At 44.5% G+C, this 27455-nt stretch overlaps 1 protein-coding gene across 1 annotated transcript; it reads right to left on the reverse strand.

Moving 5' to 3' along the window:
* Window positions 1–2623: 2623 nt before the first annotated feature.
* BCL2L14 (BCL2 like 14) lies at window positions 2624–8960 on the reverse strand. Its single transcript, XM_050915436.1, has 5 exons — window positions 8528–8960; window positions 5754–5918; window positions 4723–4790; window positions 3427–3699; window positions 2624–2665 (listed from the first exon to the last, which is right to left on the reverse strand). The coding sequence occupies exons 1-5, from the start codon at window positions 8958–8960 to the stop codon at window positions 2624–2626; spliced, it is 981 nt and encodes a 326-aa protein (XP_050771393.1).
* Window positions 8961–27455: the final 18495 nt, after the last annotated feature.

Raw genomic sequence — 27455 nt, forward strand, 5'->3', positions numbered from 1 at the left:
AGCGACATTTCTTGTTTTAACAGTAAACCTCCCTATCTTTTACACTAACACCCCAAATTGGCACCAGAAGGTCCTACAGCTAAACACAAAGATGTCTTGTGAGAGATTAATGTAAAATGAAGGCATGGCCAGTCACCCTCCCTCACAACATCCCTCCCTTTCGCTTCCATACACACCCAAAACGCACACATTTGTCTGCTGCTAGTTTAGTCATCACAGATTAAAATAAAGACAGCAAGACGAAAGACTGGTTGAGCCAGTAGTAGAGTTTTGTTAATTCATGCCAGGCAGCAGCAGTGGCAACAGCTCGGTGCTCAGCCTTGCTGACTGCTCTTAGAATAAACCAAAGCCATCGTTCCAGCAAGGAGGTTACCACAGATCCCTGCCATAAAAGGAGTAGATTGCTCTTAAAATCCAACTGATGCGAATGACAAATGTAAGAATGGCTAAATAAGAAACAGCTCACTTGGCTGATTTCCTATGCTGGCCCCTACTGCTACTGAAAAAAATCCCTCTTAACAACCCAGAGAAAAATAAAAACCAGCTGAGTATCTTTTCTTAGATGGCTAGTTTTCGCAGTCCCATTCAAGACGGTCTATTTTGCTGTTGGCTCCACTCTTGGCATGAAACTGGCCCTGAGGTACCAAACTGGGGATGAGGGACAAGTGTGGGTTTAGGGCTGCTAAACCTTCAGCTATAAAACCACACTCACAAACACAGAATTTGCACCTCGCTAAATAGCAGACTGTTATTCAAGCAGAGAAAATAAAGAAGTGACTTCCATAAGCTAGCGTCCAACTAATGGCAAACTGGTGTACGCTAGCAGACCGAGTCTAGTCTTAGTGTAATTAAAATGGAATCAGATCTAGTTCTTCAGAGCCAAGATCTAGCTAACAAGCCTGCTTTAGAAACCAATCAAATTTATAGTAAAGCAGCAGCCTCCAATGTGTGGGAGGGTACAATGCCTCACAACTTTTTTCCATAGGAAAAAGATGTTGGAGAAAGAGATGGAAGGAGAACAACAACATTTTGAACTTTTGAGTAAGTTCTTGCCTCTCCCCCACAAGTCATTCCCCTTTGGGGACATCTGATGTGATCAGAAAGAGTGGATGTTCTTAAAACTAAGGGAATCTTAGATTTACAGTCTAGAGATATATCAAGTATTTCCCAACTCCTTTGAAGAAGGGAAACAAAGGTAACTCGCTTCCACCTTCTCCGTCTTTTGTTTCACACGTACATGTCCAAACAGAGGCAGAGTTTGCTACGTACGAGTTGAAAGTTTAAGGTTTATTAGAAGAATACTTGATCTTTGATAGCATTGCATATTTTACAGATCCGGTTAAAATGCTTTTTATCACTTTCATTCAAATTCATGATTTGTTAATAACTTCTTCATGCAATCTTTTTAGTTAATGTACTTGTACACACAGAATGAGCACCCGTAATGGAAGGGTATCTTACTGAGAGGCAGAGAGCCTGTTCAGGAAACATTACCTGTTTGTACTGGAAAGTCATAGAAGTGATGCCATGGTTTTACAGCTTCAGCAGATGTCCTGAGTTCCCTCTTTCTCCACTGGGGATTTGCAGGGGACAGAAATCCAAAAGTCATCAACTAAATGGGCCACAAACCAAGCCTCAAAATCATGAATAGTTTCACTGGCATCTGCCTCTACTCTAAATGATGCGCTGTTGTTCCTTGCAGTGCCACACGTACAGATTCAAGAACTCTAATCAGATCACTTGTTTTCAATGGCTGAGGGGCCAGTTTACGGAGAAATCCCTGAGATTACACAGAGCATTGAGCTCCTTTTGAATACGGGGGGAAACTGACACGGTAGGATAAATTTTAAATTTCTTGGACTACAAAGCTCACACAATGCTTGTATCTTTCATGTTAATGGACAAAATAATGCTGTAAAAGTCAACATCTATTGCGCTATGCTTTGAAGGCGTTTAAAACAGAAGAACTCAAATTAAAAGCATCTGTAGGTAGACGCACAAGTCTATTTTCTTGGGGGAATGGGGAAGGCACTGGAGTAAAAAGCCCTCATTAACCTTACTCAGTCCCTTTCAGAAGTATAAAATGGCATCAATACTTTGGAGAATCTAATCAGAGAAGGGCGGGGGGGGCGGGAGAGGAAACCGATAGCAGTGTGTAGGTATGTCTTCTAACAAGGGACTGTGGAATTGATAACAGACGGTACCACTATGAACCGCACAAAGCTGGCAGCACTTGTCTCACTTGGTTGATGGTTGATCACAGTCCAGTGGTTCTTTATTGCACACTTTGATATTTTCCTCCAGTTTGCACTTTAACATCCATCCATAGGAGTAGTGGCAAGCATCTCTACTCAGAAAGGTACCTAAAATCACTATCTGTGGGGCTGAACGATCCAGGGGAGTTGAAGGTGCCTTCATATCCACTGAAGGACACTTCTACATCAATACCGAACTTTAAGAAAGTGCAATTGTACCCGTCAGAGTTAGCCATGCACCACTCTAACCTTCCATGGAAAAAATAAAAATACATGGCCACTAATAATTCTGGCATTGGATTGTGGTAAGACCCTGCATGTTCCTTAATTGAAGGCTCCTGCACCCTGAAGAATTAATTCGGTCATGATTACTCTACTTCTTCCTGATCCAGTGAAGTCAAAGCCTTCTCCTGTAACATAGAAAGAAAACTTACAATTATAAAAGCAATAAGGACCCTCATCCTAATTTCAGCTCTGCTGAGGTCAGCCAGTAGGTTTGCCAGTAGGATTTCCTGACCTCACATGCTATCTATTCCAATGGACACAGGCTGTACAGCTGCTGAATGTTTCCAGTCATTTCATAAAGCACAAAAGGACTACGATCTCAGATACAAGTGCCTCCCAGCAAATGCAGGTAAATGAGCTATGGAGGGCAGCAGCTCAGCACCACTGCAAGCAAAAGAGCACCTTGCACAACTGACTTTGAAAGAGGGATATGAAGATAAACAGATGCCTTTGTGTACAGGGATAGTGGAAGCATACCACATCATAAGGGCAGAGTATATGAACTGCTGAACTATTATGCTGTCCCCAGAACCTGCGAACAGCACAATTCTAGGGAGAAGTATAGGATTAGGTCAAGCATGAAGTTTCCTGCTGTTTCTCTCAGCCTTCAGCTATTTGTGGTGGAGAGACTGTCTGTGCCAGGAATGGTGTTTTATACTTAACAACCCTCCATGAATGTCTCCTATTGATTTTTGGACCTATGTAAATAAAAAACTTGCAGCATAGAAGATGTCTCATAGCAAGTAATTCCACAGCTGGAGTACACGCTGTGTTAAAGAATTTGCAGTTTGGTTTGGTTTGCATCTGGCCCATGTCAGTTCTGTGAAAGTGTGCTGCTTCAAGGTGCCTTAGGCTATGCACAAGTCGAGGAAGGCAAAATGCATACCCAGCCACCTTGGTCCTGAATCCACGGCTTGAAGTGTTCTTTGAGGTACTTTGATCCGAAGCCCAAGACCAGGTTCATAGGATGGTTGTCCACAGCGGTAAGTCTGGTGGCAACTTCCATTGTAAAGGCAACTTTCGTGCATTGTACTTGGTCTCCTGGTTTACTTGTTGAATCTGCTGAGACATCCTCCAGGAACAAATCAGTGATCCTCTTGAAGAAGGTGTAGGACAGCATGTCTTTAAAATGCTGATAGAAAACCCTGTCCTTTTTGATCTGAAAATAAGAATAAGGATTGGTTAAATTCAGCCACTTTTGTTGGAATTGCTTTCCCCATCTCATTGGGAAAGGAGAGCATCTCTAGGTAATACGTGCAATATAGTCTAATTGTGGTGATGAATGCAAGAGATGACACACAAACCCCACGCCTTGCTGCAAAGCTGCTCCTTCAGGCTCTGGAGGTGGCTCTATTTTTTCTCAAAAAAAATCTTCAGTTTTTTTGCATTTGAATGAGAGAAGCAGAGAGAGAGAAAGCAAAACAAGTATGACACTGATATTGAGAACTGCAGGTGAGGATACATGGGAATACAAGAGCAGTGGGAAGGTGACAGTAAAGGCAAGGAGAAGTGCTGGCAACAGCTGCCATGCTAAGCTCCTTTTGCTCAGTCACGGTCTTTGTGAAGCTTCCTACTGTATCTGAGTACCTCTCTGCTGCAGGAGCTGAGCATGTCCTCCATGTGGGAGTATACCTTTATAGAGCAGAAGGGGCAGCTAAAGAAGTGAGTAAAGGGAACAAGTACCTATATTTTTAACAGAGAAAACATCCACTCCAACTAATGGACTCAAGCCGGGGTTCTTCTATAGTTTTTGGGCAGGGCTTTCAAAATGCACTCAGAAGATTTATTTCTGTACAGCGGCTCTCAAAACTGCAGAGTTTCTCTCCCTCCTCTGGGAACAACTTGTATGCCAAATTTAATGCAAGAACAAGCGTTTCTCAGAGTCAGTCGAGTGCTCAGCATCCCACAAAACTCAACGCGAATGAGGCAAGTGACTCCTCTTGGAAATGCGCAACATTTTTGTTGCCTTCCTCCCACACCCCAACAGAGATCCCTGCTAGTCCTCCAGTCTGAAGAAAGATTTCAGGATGAATGGTGAAGGTTTCAGAAAGCCCTAAATGTGGAAAGAGAAGTTCAGGATGGAGACAGAGAGCGCTAGGTTACAAAACATTCACTCCCAAGAGAAGTGTAATCTCTCTCTCACGCTCTAGCCTGTGTAGCTCCTGAAAACAGGAGGAGTTACCTTTTCTTCTAGTTGGTCCCCTGATTGTCTTAACAGTGAAACTATTGTTTGTATTATCTTTTCTTCATCTGTTAAAGAAAAGAATAACATAAATATCACAGCCTTCTAGTAGGATCCAGATAGCAAACTATGGCAAAAGCCTCTGTGTCACTTAATCATGAAAACAGCTGCTAGTTTGTGGCAAATTCAGAGAGTTGTGTATCCAGGCTTTAAGCTGAAGCTCACTGTTCTAGTCTGCATGGAGTAAGCAATGCTATTTCTCCATCTGCCCAATGTTTTGCTCCAGTTAAGAATCTGGGAAAGAGCAGGGGCTTTAACATCCCACTGCCAGCCCTTTGGGCTTTGAGGTATGTCTGATAACAAGCCAGAACAAAAGAGCAGCTAGCAGAAGCCCATGAAAATGGACTTAAGGGAAAAAAATTAGGGAAAAAAAATCCCCTCATCATTACCAATTACACCTTCTGCAGCTCATTAGGACAAACTCTGGGTTTGCTGGATTAAAGAAAATGCAAGTACGGCAGGACCCCTCTTGTAACCAGAAATCCCTAGAAAGCTTGCATTAAAACTAAATCTCTGCAGACATCATGGAAGACAAGCAGTTCAGACTTTTAACAGAGATTGTTGAGCAGTGTTGTCCTGTCACTGAAGAGGGATTGACCGAGACATTATTGCCCCAATGACTGGTCTTTGGCCTTAGAGCCCCAGTGTATTACGCTGCACCCAGCCCAGCCACTCCTACCACTGCGCTGTCACCTTAGGTCACTGCCTTCATCCTCCTTTTCTCATGTCACACCTCCTTGGATTTTTAAGGATGCTCCCTTTAATTGCAGTAGTAGGCAGGACTTGTTAGAGGACTGCAAGACCAGTCCCTGGAATGTGGGCAACAAAGCAAGAACCAGCAGAGCAAACTTCCTTCTTCACAGCATCTTACGGCAGAAGTCCCAAGTGCTTCACCATGTCTAGACAAAACGCCTCAGTGTGCAATCCCAACCTGACGTACTGCCTGTGAGCATGAAATTCTTCACCCTTACCATGTTCCTCACCCTCATTTCCTTCAGTAGGATCGCTATCGTCTTGTTCCCGGCATGGGGCATGACACATTATCTTGAATGAAACATCTGAAGGAGATTCCTGGGATCTGGAAGTAACAAGCTTGGCAAGTTTGTCTGCAATGTGGTTGACGTCTGCTGTTTCACCTGATGGGGAAGAAGGGCGGGAAATAAAGAAGGCAACTAATCTTTCCAGGAAATAATTCAGTGATTTACTCATCTACATGCCCAGAGGATACCAAGAGATACCTTTCCCCATGCTGGGGCTTTGCTGTTGCTTGAGATCAGCTGGTAATAATTTAGAGAGACAAGTAACGCGGTACAATCCCTCTCGAGTATCTAAGCAGCAACTAGCTATACAGAGACCATACAGAAGCAAGTGTGAGTGTTGCTCACTAGCATACATCATTGCAAGCCAGAAGCACACCATGTATTAAGAAACGTGAGAGTACTGCTCCTTAGGACTGTGAATCTTAGATCTTAGTTGTATTGCCCATTATTAGTTCATCTATAGGTCCAGATTCAGAAAAGATGGTGTATTTGAATGCTGTTTCCTTGTTCTCACAGGCTAATCTTGAGCAAAGGAGGAGCAGACTTCACTTCAGAGGCACCTCTAGCACAAAAGCTTCTTGTGTCCTTGACACTGTTGTATTAAGCACACATGAATATTCGGAGAACTCAGCAACCAGACTGGCTTTATCCACCTTGGGTAATGACCCTGTTCAGGACCTTCACCAGCTGAAGGCATTGCTCAGAGGACTCCAACGGGGATCCTGCTACAGCAAAGAGAGCAGGAGGAGCTGTTGCAAGGTTTGTTTCATCTAAAAGGTGCTCTTCCTTACAATTCGCCTCACAGAGCTTCAGATGCAAAACTTGATCTCCCCACCACCACTGCCAAGTGCCAGCTCCTGTGTGACTAGCAGACGTTGAGACAAGCTCAGCAGCAGCCTCACCCATAATGTGTACAATTCACGAGCAGAGTTTATTGTGAGGGCAGCAGGGGTTAATGCAGACAATAAAAACTGCATTTCAAGGCTAGTGAATAAACCCCAAGATATTTCCATCCCCTCGTCTGCCTGCAGAGCTTGTCAGGGAGCTGCTAAACTTCTAGGAAGGGAATTGGGCTATTCCTGACTTTGGAAACCTAAGACTAGGCAACTGGTTTTAAATTGAACAGGCCTTCGATTTAGATGGGTAATCCCCAAAAGCACCCCCTTTGCTCCAGAATGGCCTGGCCAAGCTTGCGGTGCAGCTGCCAGCAGTATAAGTGATAAATAATAATAATAAATGTTCTAGGAATTGGTCCAGCAATCTGCTGAAGGGCAGGTAAAGCCCAGATTTGAAGCCAAGCAGGATCCCCAGGGAGGTTAACACCCAGCACGGGGAGGTTTTACCTCGAGGCCGTGCTGCCACCCATGCTGCAGGGAACATGGTGATGTATTGGCAGGGCCATCAAGCGATTGCACCCAAGCTCTCGAGCACTTTCCTTGGCAATGTGAAAATAAAATGGACATAAAACCAGATATCTGGATGCAGACATATGTCCCTGGCAACCAAACAATGGAAAGTTATAGTTATTTCCCCCTAGCAAAAGGCACTGGGCTGAGGCAGGGACCCTTTCTTGAGAGACAGAGCTGGATTTGGCAGCAGGGAGAGTTATGGGCTTGGTGGGTAGGAGCTGGCCCAGGACAGTTAAACTGATCAGGGATGGGGCATTAGGCTGGAGAAGTCAGTGATGGATAATTTTTAGAAATATCTTTAAATGCAGTGAAAGGGGAGAGCAATTGCTGTGACACCAACAATATCAAACTGGGACAAATTAAACAAACAACCTCTTGCCTTATGTGTATGAAAACAATATGGCAACCTATCATATACTGTATATGGCAACTTAATGGGGATACCTCATCCTCCTCTCTGAGTCTTGTATGAGAAGTTAAGGTAGTAGTTATTATCCGGAGCAGAAAAGGTAAAATCTCATTGCCCGCAGTGCAGCACCTGATGCGGGGCTGGCTTTGGGGGCTGGGGTACAAGACGTTTATGTAGATGGGATCCCTGGATGTCGGATGGATTACAGCCACCTCCGCCTCTTCTGCCAACACATGGGAGGGCAGGTTCAGACTTAATATAATAAATAGCAACGTGTAAAGGAGACTTAGATAACTCTGGAAGACTGTTTCCATTTAAGATATATGGTGGGGTTATGAGAGGTGGCCCAGAGACACGGGCTGCTCTGTGCTTGAGGCTGGTCACTGCCAACTGCTTGGCACCAGAGTTTCAAGCAGAATCTAGCACTTCTGTCTTTAGTGTGGAATATTTATCACATGATAAAGCTCCTTGAGCAGGCCTTCAAACAAATTCTCTTCCTTGATTTCAGTGTGGAGGTCTTCAGTCTGACCAGTGTTTTATGTTTTCTTTCTAACCAGGTATGAAAAAGAAAAAGCCAATGCTCAGGAAAAACCCAACCTGTGCAATTGCTCGGAAAAAAAACCAACATGTGCAATTATACGATACTTACCACCATACGATGGAAAACAGAAAAGCCAGTCACAAGCATGAATCTTGCGTGTGCAAGCACTACTGAAGATCTGGCAATCTGCCCTCCTAATTGGAAATCAATAGAGCTAGCATAAGAGGTGACCAAAAAGTAAAAGAAATCACCTTCCTCCTCCTGCCTTTCCACAGGCCACCAGCCATTTAAGCTATTTAGAGAGAGATTTAAAGACAAACAGCAAAAGGAAAGAACTAAGACATACTTGTCTGACGCTGAGAATTCCCTTCTTGAAGGCTGTCCGATTGTGCCTCAGAAATGGAGAAACGTGCTGCGCAATGTTGGTGCAATGACAGCGTTGGGGACTTTTCCTGCTCTGCTCTGCCGCAGAGAAAAGGTAGACAGTATCCTGGCAAGTATGTTCTTTTCGATTGCTTTTTGCCCTGCACTTGCACCATGCCACCCTGACGAACTATTTGGTTTGGTCCATTTTTATCCCTTTGATGGTCAGTCTTTACTTTTCTCCTTGTTAAGGACAATGATTTCTGCACGTTAGCCTCATTTTTCAGAAGTTTCCCATATTTACTGACAGACAGCCGCCGCTGGGCATAGGCCATTAGGATCTTGTATTCTATGCTGTCTCGCTCATCATCTTCCAGCGGTATTTCTTCCATACTGACATCATTTGGCGAAGACATCTTGGTTCCTGCAAGAACATATTCGTAGTTTTAATGGCTTAGGGAACAGCCTGTTTTTCATGAATACCAACCAGTACTTGACATTTCTACCGAGCCTTTCACCAAGCACCTTATAAACCTCAGTGATGTGAAGAATATGGCAGTACCCAGGAGCCAGAGAAGCACTGTTTTCTAGAAAGAGAATTTGGTTACTGTGAAATACCTCAGCTGGCAATCAAGGCCATCAAAGAATGGGAACAAGGGATCTGATACATTGCTTTTAACTGCGTTTGGTGGCTTAGACAGGAAAGATGAGGAAATTCAAGGAGTATTCAATGGTTGGGGTGCAGTGCATGAAAAGAGGAAAGCCCATAACAGTAATAACTAATTCTTGGGATGGAAAGAAAAACAATTCATCAAAGCACTGTGTAGCGGGTTGACCCTGGCCAGATGCCAGGTGCCCACCAAAGCCGCTCTATCACTCCCCCTCCTCAGCTGGACAGGGGGAAGGAAATAAAACGAAAGGCTCGTAGGGTCGAGATAAGGACAGGGAGATCACTTCACCAATTACCGTCACGGGCAAAACAGACTCGACTTGGGGAAAAATTAGTTTAATTTATTGCTAATCAAATTAGAGCAGGATAATGAGAAATAAAACTAAATCTTAAAACACCTTCCCCCCACCCCTCCCTTCTTCCCAGGCTCAACTTCACTCCTGATTTTCTCTACCTCCTCCCCCCCTGAGCGGCGCAGGGGGACGGGGAATGGGGGTTTGGGTCAGTTCATCACACGTTGTTTCTGCCGCTCCTTCCTCCTCAGGGGGAGGACTCCTCGCACTCTTCCCCTGCTCCAGCGTGGGGTCCCACCCACGGGAGACAGTCCTTCACAAACTTCTCCAACGTGAGTCCTTCCCATGGGCTACAGTTCTTCACAAACTGCTCCAGCATGGGTCCCATCCACAGGGTGCAGTCCTTCAGGAACAGACTGCTCCAGCGTGGGTCCCCCGCGGGGTCACAAGCCCTGCCAGCAAACCTGCTCCAGCGTGGGCTCCTCTCTCCACGGGGCCACGGGTCCGCAGGTCCTGCCAGGAGCCTGCTCCAGCGCGGGCTTCCCACGGGGTCACAGCCTCCTTCAGGCATCCCCCTGCTCCGGCGTGGGGTCCTCCATGGGCTGCAGGTGGATATCTGCTCCACCGTGGACCTCCATGGGCTGCAGGGGGACAGCCTGCCTCACCATGGTCTTCACCACGGGCTGCAGGGGAATCTCTGCTCTGGCGCCTGGAGCACCTCCTCTCCCTCCTTCTTCACTGACCTTGGTGTCTGCGGAGTTGTTTCTCTCACATCTTCTCACTCCGCTCTCTCTGGCTGCAACTGCAACTCCCCTGTAACTTTTTTTCCCTTTCTTAAATATGTTATCACAGAGGCGCTACCACTGTTGCTGATTGGCTCGGCCTTGGCCAGCGGCGGGTCCGTCTTGTAACCCGCTGGCATTAACTTTATCGGACATAGGGGAAGCTTCTAGCAGCTTCTCACAGAAGCCACCCCTGTAGCCCCCCCGCTACCAAAACCTTGCCACGCAAACCCAATACACACTGCAAAGGAAAAGCCTGTACTGTGGCTCAAACGAGCAAGCATCTAAATACATGAGAATGTGCTTTCAGAGGAAGCTTTGACAAATTTGGGCCCTGAGTGCTCTAGGTAGGAAAGCAAATAAGAACTAGCCCAAACATTAGGAAAAATTATGATATTTCACTATCATAATGTTCTCAACTGTCCCTTCACTTTAGGGGACCTGAGTCAACAATCTCGTGTGTTTGACTGCATGCAATGGATGGTGTGGTGGCAAATAAATTTGTCCAAGTAAACATACCAATCCCACAGCACACACATGCATTTTGCCATCTTCCTGCTTCCCTACACATTGTAGCTCATCAAGCCACAGCATGAAACACTCTTAAATCTTTGCTTAGCACTAGACCCATTTGCCACCCAGCCTCCCGGAAGCCAGAGCAACAAGAGGAAGAAACGGGAGTGATCAGCTGTGCTGCAGCAACCTAGTTGCTGTGCTATTCTTATTCCCAAAAAGGTGTCTTCTGCAGAGCCCAGGTGAGGCTTCAGCTGTTTGAGCAGGCAGCCCTGACCACCGACAGCAGACTCTCTGCAACGCTTCTGTTCAATGACCCATGCAAAGTCAAACAAAACTATGCACATATCCAGAACCTGTCACTGGGGTCTCTCTTGCTGACAAGCTGAAATAGGAGGCTTCTGTCCCCACTGCCCTCTCCTAAACAAGTACCAAATTCACTCACACTATGCCCTCAGCCTGACAGAAACAAATCTAAGCTAATTTCTTCCTATCTGGAATATCATTCAGCTATTCACTGCTTTGAATGTAACGCTATTGCTGATATGTATCCAAGAGAATGTTTAAATCCTAAGCATGAAGACTCACATTTGGGAGTTAAACACACACCACACACCCCCTGAATCCGAAAGAGAGTCAGTGGGAACGGGGTGCCTTGCTCCCCATGTATTTTTAACTTCTGCCATTGGGATAAGAGCAAGCCGTTCCTCCTAATTCACAAAAACAGGGCAGCTGTTCTGTAGAAGGCAGCTTTCTAGCGCAGCCTTATTCTGCAGAGGTCTCCAGGCACAGCAATGGGGGTGCAATGGTGTATGAAGGGAGCTGGGTATCCTGTCTCTTCACAGGCGCTGGGAGGCAAGGCTCAGAGGCAGGGAGATTGCCAGGCTGCACTTTAATTGCAGATCATCCGTCTTTACTGCGCAGAGGTCTGAAGTTACTAGCTGCTTCCTTCAAACGCCAGAAAACTACAAGTTGTTGTGTTACGATCGATCTGTTAGTCACCCTAAAACTTTCTGTTTCCTAGGTATGAGGGTGAGATAAGTCATATATGTATGTATGAAGCACCAGATCGTCGTCTGGTGTAAACCATCCCAGTCCCATGAAAATCCACAGGAGGGTACTGACTCACCTTTAGCAAAAGTCTGGCCTTAAACTTCTGAACACGTCTATTTGGAACAGACACCTCACCTCACATGCATCTCATTTCGCTACTCAGGTATAAAGGATACCATTTGTCTTCTGGATATAAGTGGTGTTAGGACTGACACACTTAAAAGGGGTTAATAAAAAAGTTGGAAGTGACTGATTAGTTAAAAAAGATTTCCCTGCCCCAGCAAGTTATGGAAAGAAACAAAGCTCATCTGATTTGTCACTTTGTTTTCAATACTACTTTTAATGTAAGATTTTAACTTCATTTTGGTTAAGTTTTACATTTGTAGCCTTTTAAGTTTAAAAAAAGGTTTGTGGCACTCTGTGCTGTTTTGCCCTTAGCTGCAGAAAGCAACCAATATAACAAAACTTAGATAAGCCACTTTTACTTCCACGACGCTGAATTGGTTTTTGGTGGTGTTGTTGAGACAATAGAAGGAAAAAAAGGAACATATAAAACCCCAGAACTCCCCTTACCAAATGTATGAGCATCAGAAATTAGACAAACTCCAAACCCATGGCTTACGTGTACTCTTAGTTCAGCATGTCCTTGCCAGGGAAGGAGAAGGGGATGAGGAAAGAAAAGTGGAAGAGGAAGGAGAGGAGGAAGGTAAAGAAGAAAGGGAAAGGAATGAGGAGGAAGAAACCTGGGAGTGTCATATTGTAGGTCCAACACAACAGTTCATCTAACCTTGCACTGCTAAATGCATCTATGCAGCTCACAGCCTGCATCCCATTTTAGAGCCTCTATTTTTCCCTCAAGAGAAAGGACTGTTCCAGATGCTGCTCTGGGATATCACTGGCTTCCACTTTCACTTTCAGACAGTCACTAAAGAAATGAGAATGGGAACAGTGGGATAGGGGGAAGGGGGAAAAAATGGGGAAAAGCCCCCAGCACATCCATTGGTAGAGAAAGGAAAGATTACTTACTTATCTCTCAGGGATCTGCGATGTTAAGTCACTCCATGAATGAGCCAAAAAAGTAATTTCCCAGTCGTGCTCAAGTTAAGCTATTGACACACCACCATCCCAAGCCTCCAATAGCCTGTCTGAAACACAGGGCAACAGCCTCTCTGAAATTTTCTTCCCAGTGCTAGCCTGGGTGTCGGCTTGCTCAGTTTTCTGCTAGCAGTGTGCTGCAATTTAATGTTTAGAAATCTATACTTAACTTCACGTGGCAAAACATCTTGCTGTGCTTGCATGAGAATTTATCCCACTGGCATCCAAGGTACAAGTGACTACACTGGCTTCGAAGAGCCTCCTGGGCTTCAGCAGAAGCCCTGTCCTGTGAGGGACCCAGTACTGCACTGAGACCTCTTGCTCACAAGGTCATGCCAAGGTGACTTCCTGTTTGCTGGACACGGCCGGGGCAGTTTGGAGGCTGGGGGAGAGGGTGCAAGTTCCCCTTCTCTTGCTAGTTGCTGCCTTGAGATGTTCAAAGGGTCAGCAGGAGCTTGGTGTCTTCTCACAGTGTTTGTGCAGGCAGCTTTAATGAACTTGCAAGAGAAACTGAAAGCCCAGCAGGAAAAAGCCTGCAAGAGGCAGTTACAAGAAACAAACCAAGTGCAGAAAAAGAAGTGGGAGCTAGAAATACAGAAAAAACAAAGGAGAACTGAAATGGTGCAAGGCAGGCACGTGGCTGCTGCTTCTTCGTTGCTGTGTCTAGGAAGGGAGCGCTGATGTGCATACCACCCTCGGGATACAGGGGAGCAAAGGTAAGACCTTTTCCCTGCCCTGTGATTGTCTGAGCCCATCTTCCACTGCAAACCAGAGCAGCTTAAAGAGTGTTTTAAGCTGCACTGCACTTCCCAGTGTCTCCACTACACAAAAAGCAGGGCTACTGCAAATCCCTTCAGCTAGTCAATGAGCCCAGGAACAGGCACTTCCCTTTGCCCTGGAAACCAGACCAAGCATTTATTTCATTTTGAAGTTTGTCCAGAAATGGAGAAAAAATTTTAAAGGCTATGCCATTCTTTTTCATTATTTAATACTTTATTCAAACTCAAGTTCCTCCTTGAAAAGATCTAACTTCAACCTTCAGATCAGACACCAATGCTATTTAAAACAGCATAGCCTTCCCCACCATAGGTACTCTTTATAGATCTAAAATAATTTGTGTAACATTCATATATACTCATTTTTCACTAATATAAAAATATAAATAACAATCTAAAAATAGATAAACTATATATATAACTATATATAATATATATATAATTTATATAAATATAAATATAATAAATTATATAAAAATTATATATATAATATATACATAAAAATATAAAGTAATTATATAAAATATATAAATATATAAAATATATAAAAATTCATTCCCAAACAGCAAGAGGAATTACCAGTAGTAGCATTAAAAAACCCTTACAGCCCTGTACACTGGGCTATTACTTACACATTGAGAACAGTCTTACCCAAGGTGGCTGTACAGATAAAAATCAAATAAGAGTTGAAAGGTTGGTCTCCTAAATGAGGCTAAGTGCAGACCGATAGCAGGAGGTAGGGTATTATTACAGCTTGCTAGTACGTAACATCAAATAAGCACTTGCACATCAGATGCAGCTGTACAGCTAAGCCTGCACCTCTCTGATGCGGAACCTCCGAGAAATGAAACAAATTGTGTTGGTAAAAACGTGGTATAGGAGCTTCCTTGCTGGGACTTTTTTGAGCACTGACGTCTCGGTAAGAAATCTTACCCCTGTGTATACAACAAGGCCAGAGGAGCATAAAAAGAGAACAAGGAGTCACAGTTTATAGCTCATTTATGCCACTACTTACAGATAGCAAGAAAAGGAGATATCACCACATGCTGGCAAGAGTTTATAAAGGAGACTGCCAGTAGCTAACTTGTTTTTCAGTTCATTTTAAAGTTTGAAATCTTAATTGGTGACTTTTGTCTCTCTTTAGACTTACTTCTTCATGCTATATCCATGTTATTTTTCCAATATCCTGTCTGGTGTGGGCCAGAGATGAGCCAGGCCTTTTGCAGAAGCAGCACTCGCTTTGCACGAACGAACTCTCAGAAATTAGTTTCTATAAAGAAGATTTTTTAATGCAAGCATTGATTTGGTTTGACAGGTACTTGGAAGTCCTGCTAAAACCCGAATCTGCATATTATTTCCGAGGATGATTAAAAGAAACTCGGAGGATCAGATTATGGAGAGTAGCGGCACGATCTCATTCTGTCTACTTAAAAACTCTGGTCTAAATTATTTATCTTCTGGAGCTTGCAGGCTCTGAGGGAGCAGCGTTACCCCCTCCCTCTCTACTCTCCTCCAGACCTTTTCCTCCCATTGCCAAATGTCACATCCACATGCCATTTCCCAGAAAATGGAAACTGAACTGCCAACGCTCATAGTGGTACATTTAGCTACAACCCTCCACCTGCTTCAAGAATTATCTGCCAGGATGGAGAAATTTGGCAAAAACACAGACAGGCTTCTGTGAGCAGCACGACCAACAAAACCTGCTTTCCTGTGGAGTCTCTGAGGGCCAATACTGGCTAAACTTGCACAAGTCCACAAAAATACCCCCCAACTTGTAGCACTGTAACACCACCCTGGGCCAATTGCAATGATAGTTAACTAAAAGCTTGAGAAGTTTATTATACGAGGCTGAGTGGGCGGGATACAGAAAGAAAACCATAAAAAAGAGATAAATTAGCAACGTGACTGTTTAATCTTTGTTAGGAGGAAGTGTAGCCTGGAGGATCAAGTACAGATGAAATAACTGTTGATTTGGAGGGCGTCCAGCTATAGGCCTGTGTTTGGCAAACTGGGTCAAGTGGTGTCCTGGCTATGCCATTTCCCAACAGTTGTTGTATTGGTGTTAATTATTAATATATAGTTGCATGTATGGCTGCAAACCACCATGGTGGCTAACTCTACAAGTCCTCTTGGCCCATGCTCACCACAGAGTCCGCTTGAGCCCAAACTTGGGTGCTGCACTGATGCTTTCCCAGCCCCTCCTCTCCTCCTAACCCTGCTGGCGTGCCTCCTGTCCTTCCTCCTCAGGCACCCACAGAGCACAGACAAGCTCTTCCACTATTTCTTCCACGGGAAGGTTCATCTCCCTGCCTCATGGACAGCCCTGGGATTTACATCCAAAAGGCTTAGGGACTTTGACCGAGCAGAGGCAATGTCAGTGCTGACCCTGCTGTTTGGCTCGATTCCCCATCACATACACTCTCACCACCGCTAGCAAACCCTAGGGAGGCACAGGTAGCTGAAGATGGCTCTGCAGCAAGAGGCAGTGCCTGCCCTGAAAGGCTGAATGGACAAAGCAGAAAGGAGAAGTGAAAGAGGCCCCCAGAAAATGATCATAGAATCATCATAGAATCATAGAATAATTTAGGTTGGAAAAGACCTTTAAGATTATTGAGTCCAACCATAAGCGTAACACTGCCAGGGCCACCACTAAAACGTGTCCCTAAGCACCACATCTACACGTCTTTTAAATACCTCCAGGGATGGTGACTCAACCACTTCCCCGGGCAGCCTGCTCCAATGCTTGATAACCCTTTCAGTGAAGAAATTTTTCCTAATATCCAATCTAAACCTCCCCTGGCACAACCTGAGGCCATTTCCTCTCATCCTAACTAACAATCCTTGGATTGTTAGTCCAAACTGTTCAGGTCTGCTCTGGTGCCTCTCTCTCAACCAGCAGAGACAGAAATGTGACTGCTTGCCTGGGATGCCAGTTCTAAATAAAACACACTATTTTTGAGGCAATCCTAGAGAAAGGTGCTAACAATAAAAGCACCGCTGTTTACCTTACTAACTCATCCCAGGTGCGGGTCTTTCCCTTCAGTTCGTGGTAGTGGAGACTCCCGTGCAAAGGGAAGCAAAGGCCAGGATTCCTCTCCCAGCTCTTCAAGCTAGATCCTTTTCTCTGGGTGGATGACCCTAACTCACTGATAGTTCTTGTGGAGAAAAGCAGAACCATCACAGGTCTCCAGAATTCGTTAGTATGTAAGCAACACACTTTGCTGAAGAAATATTTTGTATATATTGCGTCAGTCATTCTCATATAACCCTTAACGGATAGGTATTGTCTCTGCAAGAGAGGCTGAACCGTTTTAAACTGTACAGATGCTGTGGAAAGCTGGTTTTACACACAAGCCCACCAGAAAGGACCTCTCCACATGATACCATAATACAGTTGCCTCTAGGATGGAAAGCAATAACTTGCAAGCTGAAGGATTATGTGCCCCTTATTTAATCTTAACTAAATAGGACACAACATAGTTAGTGAAGGTAGAGTTACACTAGGATGCCAAGGAAAACATACCTAGTGGCAACAGATTTTTCATGAGCACTATTGTGCAACAGATATAACGCATGCTATATAAAAAGGTCTACGCTGATGCATGTCTTTCAGAAGAGAAGTTGTGCTAGTCTGTGGCTGTCCAGAAGTATTTCCCATATTCCAAGCTGAGAGGTTGCCAAAGACTCAGCCTCTAGAAGAGAAGTGATGCACTACTTGGCTTTCAACACCAGCAGAAATGGTAAGGCACGTATTTATGACCTCCAGTAGACTAAATCGGCTGACACTGTGCAGCAAAGATCTGGGAGCAAAAAGGGAAGAACAGATCCGGTTACTGATAATTTCAGGGGAGCATGTCACCTGCTGAATCACCTCCACCATTTACTTGCTTGGATTAGAGTTTCTTTCAGTTGTAAATGAAGGCATCTCACCAGCAAGAGGTGACCTAGCTTGAACTGGGCCGACCTGCAAGAACCACGTGGTGAGGATTTAAGTCTACATTAATACGCTGGGGTAGTCCCAAATTTTAAATTCAACTTTCCACAACTAACTGTAGTGTGGTTGGCAGAAAAGGACTTTGCTCTCCTTGGCTAGATATGTCAATCCCGTCTTTCAAAAGCATACAGCCAACAGCAGCAAAGCTTGTATGGCAGCTCCAAAAGTCCCAGGGCAGTTCCCTCCCTTTTTGACACCACAGCTAAACCTGAAAGTACATTGTCTGGTACCTAAATTAATGATGATAAATATAGCCATTTAATCCATATACAAATAAGATTCAGAGAGTCTCATGCTGGATTATATACAGCCAAACATCATACAAGAGAAACCAAATTCAGAGAAGAAAAGGGGTTTTATTACCTTCCAGGTCTATTGCACCAGCAACCCTGGGTGCCTGCTGATCTCAATTCTTTCTCCTCCTCTTCCAGTGGCTAGACTTGCTTTGTTAGAGCCAGCCTTGCAAGCACAGCACTTCCCTTCAGAAACCTGAAGTTAACTTCTTTTATTTAATATTTTCAGTCTTTCATCAAAACATGTGTTCATAAGCTTTCACTAAGAAGGGCGCTGCACTTGCAATAAAAAAAAGTGCCCCGTGTACTTCCTTATGAGAACAATGTTCAAACGTGTCAGCTTGCTTATAAAAAGCAGAAAGGGTAGGGCCGGCCCATCCCGCACGTGACTTGTTCTCAGCAGAGCGCTAGGCAAGGGGAAAAAAGTCTATAGCTCTTTGGGGCTTCTTGCCAAACACTATCTTTTTTTTTTTTCTTCCAGACCCTCTTCTTCTCCATGGTACAGGTCGAATCAAATAATCATTTTGATACAGGAAGGGTTTTTTAAGTGTTTTGAAAACAGTTATACCTCTTCTTCTATCAACAACTGTAAACTAGTCTATGCTTTTTCATATGTCGTTGCATTTTTTTTTTCCCAAATCATGTTAAACATTAATTAGATAAGATCAGTAAAATACTTGCAACAGCGACATGGTATTGCTCTTGTAACTCGTGGACCAAAATCGTGATTTCATTACCCATATAACTAACCCCAAGTTAGTCGAGTCAGAAGCACACATCCATTTTAAAAGGGATTTTCACCATGCCAGTGGTCTTCCATTTTCAAAATAGGCCTGTACACAAAGTTGCAAGCTAGGAGGGGCCTGATGCACATGAAACAGCCGAAGAGGCAGAAGGGTTGCCTTTATCTTTGGCAGAGAAACAGTTTTAGGAGGTACAGAGGGGGTTTCTGACTGGGAGGAGATCCCTTCTCAGGAACAAAAGCACTTGAGGCTGCGCCTTCGTCTGAGACCGTTGCACGGAAAAGGTCTGTCTGGTGCCTTTCCTGTGAAGGGAGGAATTTACTAGTAGAAACAGAAATATAAGCAGAGCCAACTTTTGCATTTCCAGGGAATAGCGGCTTGGAGTTCACTTATATGTTGCAGGCTTATAGAAGCTTTTTTGTTCGTGTTCACTGAAGCTTTCCGTTTCCTTCTTGCTTTCCTAGGGCCAACTGACCTGAGAGCAATAATAGCAGATGGAAAGCCTGCATATTAGGGATTATTAACGATCTGTCATTCCCTGGACTGCAAAAACTTCAATTTTCATTTTCTTTTCAAACATATGCTGTACCCCAATGCAGAATATACTTTCTCCAATACTAAGGGGGGGGGGGGAAAGTGGTATTTGAGGCCCAGAAAAGGGAAGGGTAGCCTGCTCGAAGCATGAAAAAAGCCCTAAACAACCACCCCTTTAAAAGTGCAATTTTGTATTTTATAGCACCAGTCAGAAAGTGAGAGGACTGAGAAAAAACAAACTAACGTCAACTCTGCTCCACTTTATCTATTCTATTTCTATAGAAATGATTGCATTTTTGTTCTGTGTTATATCATGACAAAACAGGGAAAAGTTGGCCATTTTCCACTCGGCACTTGTGTTGACCTTATAACCAGAGCTGGATGTATAGCCCTGCATAACTTTTGAAATATACTGGCAAAGCCAAGCCTTGATTTGATTTGATTTGATTTGATTTGATTTGATTTGATTTGATTTGATTTGGTTGAGGCAGCATCACTACCCATGGAGCAATGACCTTCTCCGACATACAGCTACTCACCCAATCCGTCGCTTCCATCAGTTTCTGCTGTTTTCCACCATATATAGGGATATAGGAATATCCCTATACCCTTGAGAGTAGCCATTCTGGTCATCATTTCAAACTGCTGAGAAATCAAAATACCTGGATTCTTTTTAATCCCTGGTGATATTTAGGAAAGAGTGTGGCAGTCCGTGTTCGCAAATTGTCAGCCCTGACTGCACACAGGAAAAGCCGTAGCCAGTTTTCTGCCTTGGCTGGAGCTCTGAGTTCCTAAAATCTCTGGGTGGAGGGACCTGACTTTGTCCATTACGGAGCAATATTAGGGACGGGGGTATTTCTAAGTGTGTTACAGCCAGCCTGGGCAGATGTGAGTGTAAGGGAAGGCTCGCTCTGACCAGGACTCCTTTTTTCATTTTGGCAGTAGCTTTTTCAAACAAACAGAACAGGGAAGAGTCCCAGAGGAGGCAAGATGGATGTAAAAGGGAAACTCTCATAGATACAATACAATACAATACAATATATTTTTAATGTGCTTTAATTATTTTTGCTTCATTGTCCTTCTCTATTTTCCTCCCACTGCTTTGTCTGCCAAGGAAGATTTATTTTAATAGCCTTTCCTGAAAGTGGATAGAAGAGCAAACATTCTGAATAATGGCAGTATAATTCCCTGCTTTACAGGAGGTTCACATTTGGTTTCTCATTCGGTTCTCAGTCCCTTCATGATGTTTCTCATGTTAAGACCCAAACTAGGTTCTCTGTCTTGCTTGTATTATGGATTTGGTATTATGGATTTTAATTTCCTGGAAAACCCTTATATTATCTTCTCAGGTTTCTTACCTTTTCTGTTGCCATCTATCCTATGTAAATCCTCCAGCCCTTTTTTAACTCTCATTTACCTTTAACTAACCCAACCCAGACAAACACTTGATGTTGACTCATGCAGTTTTCCGAAGGGGATAAGCTGCTTTAAGGGGATTTTTCATTTCTCACCTTGGGCAAATTAAGGTCAGTTACAAGCTAGTTTCAGTTTTGTTTCTACTTACTTTCCAGCCTAAAATCCTTGATATCCCAACCTTTGATTTGCACAGTCTGTAAAAGGACACAAAAATAAATCCATTGGTTCCACTGACTTTCAGAATGCCTGTGAGGATTGATTTTTACTATATGTATTGAGCCAAAAGTGTAAGAAGATTCCCCTCAAAAACTGGGAAGAGCTTGCAATCTCTGGTTAGAGAAACTAGTTGTTTCCAGGAGGGAAAAATAAATCAAAGAGGAAAAAACCTGTTTTGAGAGATGGCAAAGCTTGGGTTTTGGTTTTTTCCCCACCAGAAACAACTTAAGCATTTGTCCATTCTGCGTTGAAAAGATCTAAAGCAATTTCAGTATTTAATTAGTTCTTGCCTTGCAAGTTTGAAACGGCAGAGGATAACATGACCAGGTCATTCTACCTAAAGGAGCTTTTTCTGACTGTGAAATCTAGCAGCTGGCTCCTTCCACCAAAGAAGGGTAGGACAGAAAAAAACCAGAGACCCATCAAACAAGGCAGACGCATCTACCCCAGTCACCAGCCAAACTTCAGAACAGAGTCATGAACTGAAGGAGCTTTTGGCAGTGCCAGGGGCCCTCAGGTGCCTGCACAAGCTGGGCACAGCGGGGACCGACTCCAGGTGGGTCAGCGCATCATCTGCTAGCAAATACCCGCGTCTTTTTTGATACAAAAGGCTGCTGCCCCGCAGACTAGGGGCTCTCCGACTGCTCGGCTCTGGCGCATCGGAGGGATGGGAGGCTCGCAGCAGCGGGGAACACCAGACCCGCCTTACAGGGTGGAAATGATTACAGCTGAGGCGGGGTGCCCTGGGCAGCAGCGCATCTAGAAGCGCTGCCCCTGGGAAGGTGAAGGCGGGGGCTGTTGACGCCAGCGGGCTTGCGGCGGGGGGGGGTGCGGGCAGCTCCCCCGGTCCTGCAGGGGCCGCGGCGGTGCGGGCAGGGAAAAGGCGTCGGGCAGCGACACCCGGCGGCGACGGCCCCCGTACTGCCCGCTCGGGTCGGCCGGGCAGAAACCGCTTCCACGGCTTGGGACAAGTGCCCTTAAATACATCAACGGTGAAATTCAGCATCCCGTGTCCCCGCCAGGCCGGGATGAGATGCGATTCCGATGATGGCACCGCTGGAAAATAGTGCGACCGACAAGGCGTAAAGGTCCTTGGCTCTTCTGCCTGACATTACCAAGTTGATGCTTGTGTGTGTAAAACAGAGTCTGAGCTTTAGAGAAGATGAAGGAACTGAAAGACGGCTGTGTTTCATTCCTGGCACATGTAACTGTGCAAAATCAGAAATGAAATGTGGAAAGGGAGATTGCACAAAACTACACTGGGTGTTAAGGTTTGTTTCTGAGCAGTGCTGCTACCCTTGCTCACTTGGTTTAGATAGAAAATATTTTTTATTTTAAGTTACCAGATGATGCAGCTTTTTCCAAAAGAGTTTTGTCTCCTCTTCTTAGTGTGTATTGCAGTGGAGGGGGGGGGGGGGGGCAGGGTGAGGTTTGTGGCCAAAGAGGTACTGCTGTCCCCCTCTTTTAACCCTCTGGCTTCCCCCACTCCTCCATGGGGCTCGGCACTGGTGCTCCAGGCCAGCTCTGACGTGGTGCAGTTGGGTGACACTGGACTGGATGCCACAGAAAGAGCCATGGTGGGAGGCCTTGCCAGGAGCCTCCCCGCTTTGCTCAGGGGTTGCATCTCAGCCCAGGCCCTCACCCTGGGTCCTGCAGCTCTGCCTGTGCCTGGCCACATGCCTGCCGATCCAGACCCTGACCCTGACCCGCTGGCTTTGCCTCATACCTGCCTCCTCACTGCAGACTTCTCTGGGAATCGCGGGACTCCTGGCTGCGCTCGGTTAGGATCACGGAACCTGCTCTGCTTGCCTTGCACATGTACCGTGGGGTTGCCCCATGCCCATGAGGATGCTGCTCTGGGCTGCTTGCTGTCACCCTCAGCTCCCGACTCCCTTTCCCCGATGAAGCAGCATGCTCTGGTGGCTCCCAGGCACTCTCTAGATCATCAGATGTGCCGTGAGGCTGTCAGTAGAAAAGTAATTCTGGACTGTATTCATTTTGATACACTGAGTGACGAAAATCCATGTCCTTTTATTTTTCTTGTTATTTACAGTCACTTCTAGTCTAGTTCCTGACTGGCAGCTCAGCACAGTTCAGGTGGTATAAGGCAAAGACACTCTTTCCAGTCTCCCACTACCCTGTCCTTAAATCAGTTTGGTTCAGGATGCTGTAGGCTGTGATCTGCCCTGAGTGCCAAGGATATGTTCCAGAGCCTGGAAGTCAGCATAACATGGCAGGATTTGAGTATCGTCCTCTTTTCTCCCAGCCTTTTCAATAAGACAGTAAGTAGAGTTTGCCTGAGAGCCATTGAGCCAAAAATCCCTCTAAGCAAGTTTTTCTTAATCCCTTTATTTTCTATAAGAAAAAAACCAAACCACAAAGTCTTTAAGTTTCTGGATTAATAGTGAAATATGAGATAGGCGTAGACTAAAAAAATCATATACAGCTGTCTCTGGAAAGTTTTTTCACACTTGAAATATTGTTGGACTGGTAGCCTTTGGCATCAACTGTGCAGCATAAAGCCCAATATCTAATAAAACCAAAGACTGTCTTAAGGCGTCGAGTTAGTCGAAACCAGCCACTGGTGTACCTCCTTCAGCGCAACATCGTGACACAACTGACCATACCCTTGACAAGTCTAGGAGCCTGCGGTGGAGCAGCTACGCCCTGTGTTGAACTCAGGGCTCCTTCCAAGTGTGGACAATAATCCAAATCCTTCTGAAAGCCAGTTTTGCCATAAAACAGAGTAAGGTGAAGGAACCCGCACAGGAGATTCAGTTTTTAGGAATGAAGTGGCATAAGGGTGAATTATTTATGGCTCTGTGGGCCCATGACACCTCAGCCCTGTGTTGAACTCGGGCTCACTCCAAGTGTGGGCAAAGCCTCAGGCTCAGGTGAAATTCAGCTTGGGAAGGGCCAGTGCAAACCTTATAGGCCTGCATGGAAATCAAGTGGCATACAGATCCTTCACGCGACGGGTGAATTTATTCCCTCAGCAGTTTTGTGGTTCTGGCAAACCAGAACATCACTATACACATCTGGGGATGTGCATATTGTACCAGACTAGTGCTGCCACAAATCGCCCACCCACAGAAAAGTATTTTCCTGATGTTACTGAACTGTTTCAGGTGCTTGTGTTACCTGCAACTGTATACTCCTTTTGTGCATACTTCTGCATATTTACATTGCACTGCTGTGGCCAGCAGGTCGAGGGAGGTGATTCTGCCCCTCTACTCTGCTCTGGTGAGACCCCACCTGGAGTACTGCGCCCAGCTCTGGGGTCCTCAGCACAGGAAAGACACGGACCTGTTGGAGCGGGTCCAGAGGAGGGCCACAAAACTGGTTAGAGGGCTGGAACATCTCTCCTGTGAAGGAAGGCTGAGAGAGTTGGGGTTGTTCAGCCCGGGGAAGAGAAGGTTCTGGGGTGACCTTATTGTGGCCTTTCAATATATAGAGGGGGCTTGTAAGAAAGACGGAGAGAGACTTTTTAACAAGGCCTGTAGTGACAGCACAAGAGACAATGGTTTTAAACGGAAAGAGGGTAGATTTAGATTGGACATAAGGAAGACATTTTTTACGATGAGGGTGGTGAGACACTGGAAGAGGTTGCCCAGAGAAGTGTGGATGCCCCATCATTGGAAGTGTTCAAGGTCCAGTTGGCTGGGGCTTTGAGCAACCTGATCTAGTGAAAGATGTCCCTGCCCATGGCAGGGGGGTTGGACTAGGTGATCTTTAAATGTCCCTTCCGACCCAAACCATTCTATGATTCATTCTGTGATTCCATTTAATGGCTAATTACTTCTATGCATTGAAGGAGTTTCAGTAACTTCCTAAGTGTGTTCTTCACACATGTAGATAAAAAGATTTGCTTGGATGTCCAGCTGAGATGGATGCACAGACACCACAGCTCAGCTGGCAGAGGCAAACTCACTGGCTGCCATGTACCTCAGCCCAAGGGAAAGTCTTAACTCCTGTTTGCTACTGACATTTGAAGCGGTATGAACACATCCTTGTGTAAGTATGCATAGGGTTTTTTTTCCTTTGTAGAATGGAAAACTTTCATGAGCTTCAGGTAGGAAATATGTACAGTGTTCTTATACACTTGACTCACTGCAGCTTATAGTTGCGAAGGCAAAAATGTTTTCGAGTGGGAGGCATGGGACTGGAAACCACAAGCTGAATGAAACCATATGAATCAAGGGGCTCAGAGGCCAACGCAGTTGCAGTTACAGTCTGTGTTGGTTAGTTATCCTCACAGGTCAAATGGAATAAATTCTTTGATCAGGATTTCTCCAGAAGAGCGGTATTTCAGCAAGATTTCCAGTCAGAGAAAAACACTGTATCAGAATAAAAAGCACCCCAAAATGAGCTGAACTGCCATGCTTTGCACAGCTACTAGAGGGTGGAAAAGCCTTGGTGGATAACACAGATGGCAGATCTATAAGCCTCAATAATTAAAAGAGTAAGAATTTATCATTTTGTGTCAAATTAGGATAATAATTCCCAAAGGAATATGCGGAGTAAAATCCTTGACTTCCTGAGGAAGAAGCATGGTTTCTGAATTTTGGGATATCCATTTTGTGCAATCCTTTGGGATTTACTACCTTTTTTTTAACATTAACAATAAAAGCTGCTTTTTCCATTTAAGTTAAAACCAGCCATCTGTGTGCATAAGGGTCTTTTCCTCCGAGACAGAGGTACTGCATTTCCAATCTTCCTACTTCTCTGGCATTTGTTAGTCCATTAATCATAAGACTTAGCACTCCTGTAGTGCTGTAAATATCCAAAACTCCCTGCTACCATGAGGGCCTTCATTCTGTAAATGAATTTAAGTGGGTGGATCACTGGGCTTCGGCAGAGCCCCATGGAAAACAGCAGGGCCTCCCGAAAATGTAAGTGGGTCTGAGGCCTGAGGTACAGTCCCTCCTGGTAACAGTGTTGTCCTCTACACTTTTTTCCAGCTGGAAACTCTAAGATGTAGGTGATGGCAAGGAAGAGCCTACATCTGTGACAATGTTTGGAACCTCTGGTCGCTCAAGAGTGGAAAAGGAAGCCTTTACTGAGCATTATAACTTGCTTTACTGTCCTTTAAAACTGGATCTAAGGCTCTTTGTGAGGGCTATTTAATGACATTATTTACCTAGATACAGACACAGAACACTTGTAGCACCTTGTTCCCCATAAAAGTTGGTATGGGGTTTCCCACTGAAATTATTTCAGCTTTGCTGAATACCTGAAAAAATCCTTGAGGAAGATATGGGATTGAAATGAAATGGTTTTTTCCCCCAAAACCAAATTGTTGTATTTTCGACTCTTTGGACTAACGTATGTTCAGACATACGTTTTCAATTACATTGATGTATAACTGCCTTGCCTGGTCTTGCTTTGCTTCACGGGAGTTGTAGTTTAGGTCCCATTTTGTGCCCTGGTTTTTGTTCCCCGGAGAAGAGCCTCTCCCCTCTGGCTGGGATGGTTGGGAGATATATGGAGGCTACATAGGGCAATGCACAGCAATGCAGAAATGCAGTTCAGTAAAATACTTAATTTTGCTTTGACCCAAAATATTTTATTCAATGAAAAATTGTCTTCAGCTCTCCGTCCCAAGTTGGGAGAAAACAAGATACTGAAATAGCAGAATTTCCCGCAACATAGAAGCTCTGTTTTTCATTTGTCCCAATTCCCATTCTATGCCCAAAGGTGCTGTGCCTTGTTGCTGCTTCTTTTTTTTGGTGCAACATTAATTACATTTCGTCTTCAGGGTGAAGAGGGATACATACTCTGGAGATAAGGGGGGGGGGGGTTGAGAAATGATGCTGGGTGTTTACGTTCGTAAGTGTTCACGACACGAAGTCTCACTTTCAGAAGTAACTTACAGGCTGCAGTGCCCAATGAACTGCAAACAGAAATTAGGGTCCTAATTAGTTATTAGGAGAAGACTTTCTAATTGACTTAATTAGTAGAATATCAGGTGTAAGGCAATTCTGTGCTGAAGTCTCAAACCTCTTGATAGATATGGTGAGAACTATTTGAATTTCAAAGTGACTTTCAAGTTATTTTAAACAGAAATTTTTGTGTCTATATGTAAGGAGAATATTATATTTTAAATTTTTGCATAACTGACAGCTCCTAGGATTTCTGGATGTCACTGTTTCTCAGTGGGTTGTACAATTTTGGTGGGGTTTTGTTTTGTTTTCTTAAGAGGTGGTCAAAAAAAGAGACCTGCAACAAGTTCTACTCACTGAATAGAGATGCTGAAACTATTGAAGAGATTTTCTGAAAGCTGCCTGAGATTAGCTTTATAATGGATTCTTTAGATAAAAAAAAATAAATCCAGGTTTTAAATAAGCATTGCTTTTATGGCTAAAGTAATTTATCCTCATGTCTTATAGAAGCATGGCTCAATCCAGCTTTGGATATTAAAGAAATAAAGTTCAAAGATTCGCTATTAAATATTTAAAATTCACTTCTTTGGATCAAGAGTGTCTAGAATTTGTCAGGAAGAACAATGCTATTAACTAAGTCAGGCTGCT

The sequence above is a fragment of the Gymnogyps californianus genome, chromosome 1, assembly GCF_018139145.2.
Source record: "Gymnogyps californianus isolate 813 chromosome 1, ASM1813914v2, whole genome shotgun sequence".
In the NCBI taxonomy this organism is placed as follows: domain Eukaryota; kingdom Metazoa; phylum Chordata; class Aves; order Accipitriformes; family Cathartidae; genus Gymnogyps; species Gymnogyps californianus.

What these genes read in the sequence shown, in the direction of transcription:
- BCL2L14 (XM_050915436.1), bottom strand. Translation starts at nt 8,960, where the DNA reads ATGTCTTCGCCAAATGATGTCAGTATGGAAGAAATACCGCTGGAAGAT. An exon ending in AAATGAGGGTGAGGAACATG is followed by an intron (nt 4,791 to 5,753) that starts GTAAGGGTGAAG and finishes TTTCTTTAACAG; the next exon opens with ATGAAGAAAAGATAATACAA. An exon ending in TTCAGGACCAAGGTGGCTGG is followed by an intron (nt 2,666 to 3,426) that starts GTATGCATTTTG and finishes TCTATGTTACAG; the next exon opens with GAGAAGGCTTTGACTTCACT.